This window comes from Episyrphus balteatus, chromosome 1, assembly GCF_945859705.1.
Source record: "Episyrphus balteatus chromosome 1, idEpiBalt1.1, whole genome shotgun sequence".
Lineage (NCBI taxonomy): Eukaryota > Metazoa > Arthropoda > Insecta > Diptera > Syrphidae > Episyrphus > Episyrphus balteatus.
Window position 1 is genome coordinate 14,878,682 of NC_079134.1, and position 13,370 is coordinate 14,892,051.

At 31.4% G+C, this 13,370-nt stretch overlaps 1 protein-coding gene across 13 annotated transcripts in view; it reads right to left on the reverse strand.

Annotated features, from left to right (window-relative positions):
- Positions 1-251: 251 nt before the first annotated feature.
- The window catches only part of LOC129905547 (uncharacterized), a 47,644-nt gene continuing 34,525 nt past the window's right edge, over positions 252-13,370 (reverse strand). For 5 of the 13 annotated variants that reach the window (XM_055981033.1, XM_055981031.1, XM_055981035.1 and 2 more), the window contains 8 exons: positions 9,532-9,808; positions 9,342-9,433; positions 9,072-9,266; positions 8,396-8,965; positions 4,040-4,123; positions 1,526-1,672; positions 1,013-1,372; positions 252-906 (listed from right to left, as the gene is read on the reverse strand). In XM_055981033.1, the coding sequence (XP_055837008.1) occupies positions 773-906; positions 1,013-1,372; positions 1,526-1,672; positions 4,040-4,123; positions 8,396-8,965; positions 9,072-9,266; positions 9,342-9,433; positions 9,532-9,808 (1,859 nt within the window). In that variant the 3' untranslated portion in view covers positions 252-772. The remainder of the gene's footprint in view (positions 907-1,012; positions 1,373-1,525; positions 1,673-4,039; positions 4,124-8,395; positions 8,966-9,071; positions 9,267-9,341; positions 9,434-9,531; positions 9,809-13,370) is intronic. The other 8 variants (XM_055981039.1, XM_055981029.1, XM_055981037.1 and 5 more) reach the window with 3 other exon arrangements.

Sequence of the window (13,370 nt, forward strand, 5' to 3'; positions counted from 1 at the left end):
AAGATATGTATTTACAATTTAGGAAACAAAAAAAAAAATAAAACTAAATAAGTTTATTTATATCTTATGTTAAAATTTACACCTAACAACATTAACAAAACAGAAATATATATTAAATACATAGTTACACTAAGTTGTTATACAAAAACCCAAAAATAAAACTACACAGAAAATTAGAGAAATAATTTAACCATAAACTAGTTTATTCTTTTTTTTTATTTTAGCATTTTTTATATAGATTTTTGTTTTAAAATTTAAATAAATATTTAATATTTATTACTTTTAATTCTGTGACTATTTACATTTGAAAATAAATTTTGTGTGAATTTATGTATTTTTTTTAGAAACGAGATAATTTTTATTAATTTTTTTTTCTGCAACATTTTTATATGAAGCACATTTTTTGTTTAAGTAAATGTGGTTTGTGTGTGTTTTCTCTGTGTTTATTTATTTTTTTTCCTACAATAACTCGTATACTACAAAATACTGGAGAAAGACGCGCGTGTGTTTTAATGTGTGTATAATAGGTAATAGGTACCCTTAATTCCTAGAATATAATAATATAGATACAGCTTATGACGATATAGAAGGGGGGCAGATGTTGCAAGCGTGAAACGATTACTTTTTTCTTTAATAGAGAAATCAAGCCAAGCAGCTTTTATTTAGGCACCGGGCCAAAGGCCTTTATCGGGGATTGCACTTGAGATCAATGGTAGCAGTTTTTTTTTTTCATGATGTTTTCGGTCATTTTAATTACGACTTACAAACAGGATTAAGTAGCACTACCGAAGAGAACAGAATTTTTGTAATAGGATTGCTGACGCTCCTGCAGAGGGCTTTTTACATCGCGATCGGAGTTTGCAACTCGGGATTTACGCTCCATTTCGATTTCTTGAGCGAGAGTTTCTGTTTAAATGAAATTTTAAAAACAAAAATAGACCATCAGGACTTGTTCGATGTTGTCTTGAGAATTCTTAACTTAATCTAGGGTTGAAAAAGATATTCAACTCACCAGAATAATTCTGCCAGAATGCACCAGTAGCCATCAAATCAATGCCTGGATAATTCCATGGAGCTTTACCACTTCCTGGTGCAATCAGTCCGCTATCAGCCTGCGATGTTGGAGGCAATAAAGGTGATACATGATTTACTGAACCTTCACGTTCACTACTGCGATCATGTTCACGGTCACGTTCACGTTCGCGTTCACGCTCTCTTTCACGTTCTCGTTCGCGTTCACGATCCAATCGTTCAGCACTGCTACGAGTTTCACGTTCGACTGGCTCACGTTTGAATGTAGGACTCTCCGAACGACGATGACGATCGTTTGTGGATGATTTATCAGACTTTTCACTTGATTTACAGTCGATATCTACGATGAAAAAAACAATATACAAACGTTTTGGTGAGTTTTATTGATATATTGAAGGAATAGGAGTATTTCGCGCAGTTTCGTGCAGTTTCGCGCAGTTTCGGGCAGTTTCGCGCAGTTGTATTTTTACTCAAAAACACCATACAAACTTACCTTGACCATTTTTATTTGAATCTAATAGCCCCTTAGCTGCCTCACGATCGTCCACATGCACAGATTGTCCTTTTCGTTTGCCATCAAGTTGCTGTTGATAGCGTATACGCATTTTTCTTTCACGTCGGTAGCGTTTTTGATATAAAACTAAAAATAAAAACACAAAAACACACTCATTAGTTGTGATTTGATATTAACTCAAAGAGAAAAATTGTTTTTATGATTATTTTTTTTTTCTTTTCATTTTTTACAAATTTTTCTATTTGAATGAACCAACTTCTGATGTGGTAATTTGATATCAACAAGTCAAATCAATTGCTCAATGCGACAACAACGTACACATTGCCTACAAAAAGATTTAACAAAACGAAGAAAAACACAAAAAAAACACAGCACCACACATAAAAATGAAAAGACAAAACTCATTCAACTGCGAATCCGTTTTGCGGGTGGGCCCACTAATTCAATTATTAATCCTGACTTAAGACCCAATATAAAGAGAATACATAGGCACATTTTGCTGGTCCCCTCCTTTCCCTTTGCAATTTTTTTTTGATTTCTTTCACTGAATCACAAATCGCTGCTTTTCGGTTCGAATTGAGTTCAGTGAAGTGAATTAGATGATGCATTGAGAGTGTTCTTGTTTATTAATGTGCTGCTGGGCTGCCGTTGTTGGAACGACTCCTTTTGTCATTTGCTCCTTCTTCTTTGAAAAGGACACAACAAGAAAAATCAGAGGTAAAGTATCTGATATGTGCAAATGCAAATCGTTGCGAGCGAGAATCTTTTAGTTTATTTGTTTGTTCTTTTTTTGCTTCTGCTCTGCATATGACACCTGATATCAGTTGGAGGAGAATGTTTGTCTCCTTTTTTCAGAAAAAAAAAAATTCTCTGAAGTTACAGATAAATTCGATATCTGGATTCTGGAATATTAAATGAACGCACCAGGTATACACAAGCCAACAGGCATCTCGAGAGGTATCTTATCTTCTTTTTTGCCTTGGAGGTGACTGTAGCCTTAGGACTTGTGCGCAGAACGGAATTCAAAAGAAAAAGAAACTGTTGTTTTTTTCTGTTGGTTTTGATATGCCTAATAAGATTATGCAGAGAGGCCTGCAAGTCAAGTGAACTGGGATTTCAAAAGAGGTTGTTGAAATTCGAAAAAAATCTAAAAAAAAGAAATAAAGATTTTAATTCTGGATGAATAACTTTTGACTGCGCTAATTCTTAGGATTTTGGTTTCTGTTTACTTCTTCGTAGGTATTTATTCTTTTTCTTTAATTTATTTTGTGTTTTTATTTAATTTTAAATGATTTATCCATCTCGTTGATTCAATAATTGAAATGGTTTTTAGTTTCTTTGATGGTTTAATCGTTTTGTTCGAATTTCGAAGTTACGTTCGAATTGAAGTTTCTCATCTTCTACTTGTCGGAATTTATTTCTGCTTTTACTGAAACACCCTGTGGATATTTGTCTATGCACCTGATTCACTTTCAGAAGTCTACCTAAAACCCTGTAGATTTCTGAAGACCTTTTCAGGCCGGCATCATTCGTTAAAGGAGTTATGTACATATTATATGAAATCGAAATCAATTTTTCATTTAAAGCGATAATGGTAACAACTCGAATAGACAGCAAAAAGGTTGGAACGTAATGAATCTGTATAAGAAGAAGACTACTAGAAACTCTAGAGCCAGTTGTGCATCTTCACATTCACATAGATTCCTCAGACTCTTCTTCGAGATTGGAGCGCCGACAATCAATGATGGTTGCGGAGAAGAGTTGGAAGCCGACGACGATGGACGATTGCCCACGGGTGGGTGGACTTGGACAGTAAAACCAAGACGTAAGAGGATGGAAGGGGACAAAAAGATTTAAAAGTTAAGAAAAGATTTTCATCTTCTTTTTATAAAGAAGTTCTTGGATATTTGTTATTGTTTGGATGAGTTAGCAAAAGGTGTGTCAAAATGAATTAGACATAACTATCAGAGTTGCATAAGAAAATAAACTCCAGCAGCTTATAGATAGAGGAAAAAAAAATGCAGACAGAAAATTTATCTTGAAATGATCCAGATAAATAAATATAAAAACAGTAGTCATGAAGGTTGACTGCATTTGAAGAGGGTCGTTAGAGAAGTCATTTTAATTTTATTTGCATACAAAACAGACCGAATGGTTGATTATTTTGGATATATGGAGTTGATACTAGTATTCCGTCGGTATTGTTTCTTTACCGTCGGAGAGACTTATATTTGTGTTAAGAACAAAAACCTTTAGCAGTTTTCGATATTTTGGTAAGAATTAACGAAATAATCATTACTATAAGTTTTAATGCAAGCACATATTTTTACACTTTTTGATTTGTAAAATTTTCTAGGTATTAAATTTTCAAAATATCAATTGTCGAATTTTTTTGTTGTATTAGATTTTACTACCTAAAGGGACTGACAAATTGGCCCAAAATAGGTTAACGGTTAAGTAGTAGAATGGAAGATGATTTTTTTTTAAACTTACCTCTCAATTTTCGCTCATCGACTAATTGCCTTTCTAAAGAGTCTTTGACTTCTCGTTCGCGCATCACATCCATTTTAAGTTCAGCTGTAAATGAAGAAAAGAAAAAACATTGAAAATTAGTTTTTAGACTATTTTATGGTGTTTTTGAACATGAATTAATGATTTTGTAAAGCCGAAAATAGTTTACATATCGATTAAATATATATTTATATTATAAAATCTAAATTTGGCTCCTTTTTGTTTTTTAAAAATATCTTTTTTTGTCCATTTGTCAAATGTCAAATAAATATCCACAAAGAATTTTGTCTTGTTACCATTATTGCTTTTATGATTATAATAAAAAGTAATATTGTCAAATGTTTGCGAAGGTCCGTATCTTGATGACTTTGGCAAATTTCAAATACTTTTTAAAATTGACAGAATAAAACTGATTTGGGAGGACATTAATGTCGTTTTCGATTGGACGTCCAGAAGCATCCGGAAGCATTTGGAAGTCTTCTGAAACCATTTTATTGACCTCAAAATGACAGCAAAAACGCTTCTCAGAAGATAAATTCTCTTCTCGATTTAAAATCAGAATCAAATAAAGAAGAACTATACATGCTTATTCAAAAGTTAAAATAATCACTCAATCACTATTTTTTTGGTTTTTCATTCAAAATGTTATTACTTGCGATATAGGTACTATATATCAAGTTATGCATTCGTACAAAAAAAAAAAGTTGAGATAACATTTTTCCATGACATTACGATGGTAGAGAATGCCAAAAAAGTGGGTCCCGGAAGTCCGTCTGTCTGTCTGTCTGTCTGTCTGTCTGTCTGTATAAGGACCTACAGCCTAAACGGATGGACCGATTAATGTCAAACTTGGTATGTAGCGTTATTTGGCGACTCTCCAGAGGGTTTTTTGGAATTAATTTTTTTGGACCAAAATTAACGGTACTTGTCATATACCGATTTTAGTAAAATTGAAATATCTCGAAAACGGCTCCAACGATTTTGTTTAAAAAATTCAAACGTTAGTTTTAAGTTAAGGTCTACCTTTTAATGAAAAATTTTTTTTTGGAAAATCATTATTAACGGTACCTGCCATAGAACCGTTTTTTTCAAATCGGATTATCTCCGAAACCGCTTATTCGATTTCAACGAAACTTTTTGTGAAAAAGCATTTATATAATTTAAATATAAGCCAAAAATAAAATTTTGAAAAAAATAATTTTTGGATTTTTAAAAAAATTTTGAAAATTTTTTTTTGAAAAATCAAATTTTCGAAAACGGGACATTGAATTTTTTTGAAATTTTGTTTTTAGATGTTGATTAAAGATTTCTACAAAATGGCATACCAATTTTATTTTAGAACTTTTTTTCTAAAAAATTATTTATAAAAAATTAGTTTTTTAAAAAACGGCTCTAACGATTTTGAAATTTTTTTTTCTAAAAATGCATGTTAATATATCAATCAAAACTGCATACTTGTTTTGGAGGGCAATTTGATTTCAGATTTTATTTAATTTTTTTAAAAAACGAATTTTATTCTTTTTCCAAATTTCTATATAAAAAGTCTTAACAATTTAAGCAACTTTAACTCTAAGAGCAAGTTCGTGCGACCCAGTCGTGCATTTTATTTTTTTTTTCTGTATTTAAACAAATAAACGCATTATATACTTTTTTAAAATATTCTACAAACCAACTGTCCCATTTATTTGTAGAATATTACCGTTTTTGAAAATAAATTTATAATATTTCGTTTGAAAGAAAAAAAATAATTTATATTTGACATTTGAAATTTCACAGAATAACTACTAAAACAAACAAAAAACAGAATTGAGTGGAAGCGATTTGAACTGTTTCATTCGATTTTAGAATGAGTGGATCCTTGAGTGAAACCAATCGAAAACGACATAAGAACCGTTATGTTTTTCTTATAGAATAAACCCTTAGTTCTAATCAATATCGAAAAGTTGACGAGACATTAATTTTTTTTGAAAGTGTTTGCTTTCAAACAAAAGCATCTGAACCTGAATACTAAATAAACTCTAGTAACAATCTAATACTAATTTTTTAATTTAAAAGGGGTTTTAAAAGAGGTTGATTTTGATGCATATTTTTTTAAACGCCGCAACACCCTTATACACTCTTAGGTGGTCACAGATTTTGTTATTACAAAATTTGCAAAACTAAGGACATTTTTTTTTAATATTTACTTCAATTGCTTTTACTCCAGTCAAAGCGTCATTTGACCTTGCGCACAGAGGCACTGTCAGTTTTTATTTCATGGATCGATAGGGGTATATTTAAAAGGCTTAAACAAAATTTATCACCACCTGATCATTCTTTTTAGCGGAGTTATTCACAAAAATGCATTTTTTTGGTATATTTTACTTCTAAGCTAATATCTTTGCTCCAGATTTTCGTAGACCAAAAAATAAAAATACATTCTCTTCCTTATAATATTTTCTATCGTTGTATGTAATTTTATTGTATCTGAGTCAATTTCTGGTTGTTAAAAAACAAATTTTTGTCATTATTTCTAAAAAAAAGCTTATATCATGATTGACATTTTTTCAAACCTATTTTGTAGCCCTATTGATGTCCTGCATTTTAAAGAAAAAATCAGCTCTTTATATACAAAAATGGCCGAGCAATTGATAAATGAAAGCATGCAAAACCGGTGCGAAAACGTCCAAAAATATCGTTTTTTGGGAATAGCTCGGCTTCAGAATGTCCTACGACAAAAATTAAAGCTATTGATTGTTCGTTACAACATTTTCTATCGATTTGGTGCACATTACTTTTGTTGAAACAAATTAAAAATAAGTAATATTAAGTCAAAGACGTTTTTTTGTTTAGCAAACTCTTGCCTTATTATTTTGTAAACGGTGCATGTATTGGCTAACAAAATAAAAGCCGAGTTATTATAATTTAAAAAAAGCATCATTCCGTAAGAAAATTTAAAAAAAATGTCCCTTGTTTAAAAATCGAATAAGAGTTCTCAGTGAGAGGGGTTGTTTTCATTGTTTCTTGTTATAATAGGATTTATCTCATGCTTTGCGTTGGTCATTTCGATCTTTATTAAAAAATTAAACGTTTTTTTAATAAGTATAGTCGTTCATTAAAATCTTAATTTTAATATATTTATAAAAACAATACGACATTTAATTACCGACGTTAAAAAAAAATCATACGAATCGTAAATTTTCGACCCGGTTATGAAATAACACCTGTCATTTTTTAGCTTTAAGGTATAGGTACTTCACATTATACATTTTGGTTATGTTTATTTTTGTACAAGTAACCGTTAGAAAAGCCTTCAAAATTTTGTTCGGTTTGTTTTTGGCGTATTATACTTGAAAAGTGACGGCTGAAAAAATTATAAAAATCAGCTCTTCTTTAAAAAAATAACTTTTTTCAGGAATTTTGTTTTTATTAAAAAAGTAGGTATTTTTCAAATATCTGTTTATGACGAGGATTTTGATCTTGAAAATAAAATTGTTGAACGTAGTCCACCAAACGTTATTATTTTTATTTTCAATAATTCTGATTCCTTAATGTTTTCGATATGTGTCATGTTATAATAGTCTGATGGTACCTACGTAAACCAATGCCAGAAAAAAAAATTCACACTCCGAAAGTGAAAATACCGTCGGTACCTAAATATCAATTTTTTTTATTAAAAATACTTTGATGCTATGATCTATCGATATACCTTCACTGTCCAAGCCTTTGAAAAAGTAGGTTAAATAAATTAGGTTATCCAGCTTAGCTACTGTTCTTTAAAATTGAATTGAAAAGGTTAATTTAGCAATTAATTGCCTTTCAGAACATAAAAACAAAAATTTAAACACTTTCAAAAGTTCCCTTTCATTTGGTATGTCGACTTTTATAGACACAATCCAGTCACATATTTTGAGGTGTTTTCATTTTTCCATCTAAAACCTCAATTTTCAAATGTCAAGCGGTTAATTAGAAAAAAATAATAAAAAAACATAAAAAAAAAAAAACAAATCTCTAAGCGAAAGTGAAACTTTGTTTACCCAAACAGCGAGCGCACGATAAAAATTTAATGCCCTATGGGGGTATTATTTTTTTGTCTACCTATCTACTCTATAGTGTCTGATGTCTGTGTACTTTGTATATCGTAAATTTGCAAAAAAAAAAATAAACTCGTCTGGGAACAGGTTTTTCACCTAAATTACAACTTTTTTGCAAAAAAAATATTTTTGTGTCTGTCGTGCATGTTTGTGTTAAATGTCGTTCATGCACCGAGAGCACCATTATGAGAGTGTAAAATATCTAAAATACCCTTTCCCACACCCCCGCTCCTAAAAAATAATAATAAATACAAAAAAAACTTACCTTTCTCATAACTGATTTGTCGTTCTTGCTGTCGGGCATTGTCGGCGGCCACCTTCAACAGACTCTGTATATTCCGCAACAGAGTCTCTGTAGAAGATGTCGACTGTTGCTCAAGTCCAGCAATCGAATCGTTCGGAGGCAGTCCATCATTGTGTGTAATGCCGCCGCTACCGACAGCTCCACCGACTCCACCGCCAACACCGTTTCCACCATTGCCCATGCTTGTCGTACTGCCAGTTGCACTGCCCGCACCGCTACTGACGCCACCACTAACAACACCAACACCAGCACTTCCGCCGCCACCACCAACACCAGGGACGACACCAGCGCCACTTGCCGCAACTGCGGCAGCAGCAGCTGTTGCTGCCAGTGTCGAATAATTTAACGCCCGCTGGTGATGATGATGATGATGATGCGGTGTTGACGATTGCTGATGATGCGGCTGGTGATGTGAATGCGACGAATGCGAATGTGAATGGGAGTGATGCAGATCACGATCGCCGGAATTCGAAGTAACCGATATCGCTTGATGTTGCGCCGATGAAATGTCACGCTCACTATCGCTTAGATCTAAGAGAAGAGGGATAAAGAAAGAGTTTTTGGTTGGGTGTTTAGATAGACTGTGAATTATATCGACAGAAAAAATTATGAAATGGGATGAAAAAGCGATTCTTACCGTCATCCTTGGCTATGTGATCGTCAACTTCCGAACCATTATCATCGCTCAGATTCTCGTCATCGCCCCGTACCGATGGCGGTGGCGAGTGCACTTCATCGCTCCGATCGCTGCGATCATCACAATTGCTACCATGATCGGTGGCGCCTCCAGATTTCGACAAATTCAACACAGGACTTTGCCGACTAGGCGAACCTACAACAACAACAACAGAAAACATAACAAGTTTACTCCATAACCTTTAGCAATTCTTTGATGATTGTGTCTTACAATTTCTAGAACTCAAGTCCCGTGGCTTCTGATCACTGATCTGCTGGCGATCGTCAGTACGCTCTTCCCGGAGTCTGAAATTAATTTTGCTTCTTTTAGATTTCAAATGTTTTATTCCTCATCATTATACGCCATCACTTAAAGCCCCCCTCCACCCCAACCCTCAAGCCCTGGAAAATATTCTGCTTACCTTTCCAAATGCTTGACAATGTCTTCATACGCAGCCCGACAATTCTCCCAAATACCAGATCGTGCAATCGCATCCATACTTGCCGCCGACATGCCGCTCTGTGCTGCCGCCTTCAACATTTGACTGTCGGGTCGGCCATGCAAGCCGTGCGGTGGCATTCCGGGACTCATCAGCGCCGAACCAGGGTGATGGTTCATCTGCATGAATGCCATGTGATTGATGGGTGGTGGATTGTATCCATTTGCCAGAAGTGGTGATTTCTCCAATCGCGAAATGTCTGTAAATAAAAAAAAAAAAAATAATGGAAAAAATGGTAAGAAAAATGCGAAATCTGTACAATTGTATGATTAGGTGGTATCTGGTATTCCTTGCAGCGAATCAATTGTAAATTTTGCGAGCAAGTAGCATCGCCAAAACCCACTGAATCTGAATTTAAAAAACAACCAATTTCATATCAATTTCATTGCCGATTCGTGCACGATTCGAAATCGAAATATCTACAATTAGGCAATCATACAATCAATCCACAGACAGAGAGAGTCAGTGCAATGGGAAATCTTTGATTTTGATTTCGGATTTGATTTCATTTCGAATGCGCCGAGGTATCTTCATCTCATTCGCATTGCCAGCAATTTCTCGGGGAGGCGTTTACAATTGCCATCGATCGATGATGGACTTGGTGGAAAAGACAATGGAATTGAAAGGAGAATATTGAAAGATTTACCATTGAGGTATTTAAATTGTCGATAGACATGAAAGATACTTTTTTTTGTTCTCTCATTGAAGATGGAGATATACTTTTTTTTGTTTGCGTATGAGAAGTACATTTAGAGAAATCAAAGTAGCTATTTTATTAAAAAAATATTTTTTTTTTTTTTTTTTTTGAGGACCAAAATGGCATTTTTTTTAATATCTCGAGAACGGTTTATTTTAGAGAAATAATCTTTGGGTTCATTCAATAGAAAATTTTATAAGGTACAAGTTTGTTTCTTAAAACTTTTCTCTGAAACCAAGCGTTCACGAGATATTTTCAAACAAAATTACAACTTTTTTTAAGAAAAAATTTTTAGTACTTTATTTATTTAGAAATAGGCTTTTTAGCTTTTTATTTATTTTTTTTAAGGGTCAAAATGACTTTTCTTATAATATCTCGAAAATAGAAGGTATATTTTAAAGAAACAATCTTTAGATTCATTTAATAGAAAATTTGATTCTTAAAACTTGTCTCTAAAAACAATCAGTAGATATTTTCCTTATTTACCTTATTTTTAAGAATTTTGTTTAGTATTTTATTTACAAAAATAAAAGGCTTTTTAGCAGTTTTGTTGATTTTTTTTTTTAAGGACCAAAATGACTTTTTTTAGAATATCTCGAGTATACTATATTTTTAAGAAACAATCTTTGGATTCATTTGATAGAAAATTTCGCAAGGTATAAGTTTGTTTCTTAAAAGTTTTCTCTTAAACCAAGCGTTCACGAGATATTTTCAAACAAAATTACAACTTTTTTTAAGGAAAAATTTTTAGTATTTTATTTTTAAGAAATAAGCTTTTTAGATTTTTATTTATTTTTTTTTTTTTAAGGGCTAAAATGACTTTTCTTATAATATCTCGAAAATAGAAGGTATATTTTAAAAAAACAATCTTTAGATTTATTTAATAGAAAATTCCATAAGCTACAAGTTTGTTTCTTAAAACTTGTCTCTAAAAACAATCAGTAGATATTTTCAATAAAAAATACTTTATTTTTAAGAAAATTTTTTTAGTATTTTATTTACAAAAATAAAAGGCTTTTTAGCAGTTTTTGTTGATTTTTTTTTTTTTTTTTAAGGACCAAAATGACTTTTCTTAGAATATCTCGAGTATACTATATTTTTAAGAAACAATCTTTGGATTCATTTGATAGAAAATTTCGCAAGGTATAAGTTTGTTTCTTAAAAGTTTTCCCTTAAACCAAGCGTAAACGAGATATTTTCAAACAACATTACAACTTTTTTTCAGTTTTAAGAGAATCAAGGAAAATTCATCAAAAATAAATAATTTTTTCTATGAGTGTACAAAGTTCTTTTAGAAATGAAATGCACTTTTCATCTCAAAGACGAGATAAAACAAAAATAAAGAAAGAATCTTGAAGACATGAGACGCCCCCAAGCGAAGTCATTGTGGTTGTGGCGTCTTAACAAACAAAAAAAAAAAATGATGCATGTTGGATGTTGTTGTTGCTTGCTGTGATGTTTTATTCTGTTGTGTTTATCGCTTCATTCAATTAAAATACAGAGTTTGAGTTGTTTTGTATCTTGAATATGAACAATTTTATTCTACTTTTTCTTCTTTTGTTTTTCATGTCCCAATGGATTTGAAAATACAGACTTGTAGCGGTGTAATTCATGTTTAGTTTCTTTATTTTTATTTTTTTTTTTTTTTTTTTTTTTTTTTTTGAGATAATAAACATTTTGAGTGTTGGCGTTTAGAGAATATTTTTTTTTTAAAGATGATGAATGATGACTAAGCATGAATCTGAATTACACTTTACAAGATGAGAGAGTGAGACTTTTAACCTTATGAATTTCTAATGGATGTATCAGTGGCAATGTAATATAATAGATGTTAAATGGTATCTCTTTTTGTACGAGAAGTTAATCAATTCATGAGATTTTATTATAAATAAGAGAAAAGTGTTGGAGATAAAATTGCACTTTGAAAAATGTTGCATACCTACATTTTGTAGAAAGCTAGGAGCAATTGGTTTGATCTTAAGAAAAAAAAAACTATTGTTTCTGAGTACAATTATTAAAATAATAAATTTTTATTTTCTGATGGCAAAATACCACATTTTAAATTCGTTTGTCACACCCGAAACAGTTGATATCTAAGACTTAACATCTTTTTGTGTCTTAGTTGTGGTAGAAGTAGTAATGAAGATAAGTTTTTTTAGTTCCCAGGATAAGAGGTTGCAATAACAATTGAAAATAATGTTTTATATGTCACACCCGTAACACAATTAAATTTTAATTATTCAAGTTGAGTTATATTAATCTTGAAAAATCGATTAGGCAATAACAATAGCTTGAAGCCAAAATTTACTCTGAATGCTATTATTTTTGTATGCTTAGAGATAATAGGTTTTGAAGATATATTTCTTAGTATATGCAAGTAATTCGTATTAAAATAAATTTTTTGGATTGGCTAAAAAAATTAAACCAATGAGTAGAAACATTTTAAAAAACTCGTAATTTAAAAAAAAAATTAGATCAACAAAATTTCTTTCTCAAAGAAAAAATAAAAATCTTAAGAATAGTTTGTATTAGTGTAATAACCAGATGAAGAAATTTTTTATACTGGAATTGGTCAAGGACATTTTGTGAAAGAAAGTTTTTGGTGGTTGTCGTTTTTAGATTAAATATTCCTTTTGATGACTTATTCCATGATGACTTGTCCTATGATCAGTTGTACAATGATTAAGTTAGTCAGAACCCTAAAGCATTCCACAAGTTTTTATATCTAGCAAACATTTTAAAATAATTAAAAAATGTTGCCATGGTTGTAGAACGTATATGCATAAAAAAAAAAAAAAAAAAACTTTTTCAAAGTAGAAAAAATTATGAATAATGTTTGTGCAACTATCTAGAAATATTCTATTAAGTATTGGAAAACACGCACTTTTCAACTAATATCTTTTATCTTAATGGTAATTGCAAGTGAAATAGTTAAAAAAAAAAACTATTGACTGATGAACAGTGTAAGATTTGTTTAGAATTATATACATATGTCTGAAATGAACTCAATAAATTTAATTATATTTAAAACTTTTGTCACGCCAGTGTCTCTAAAGAAAAATAT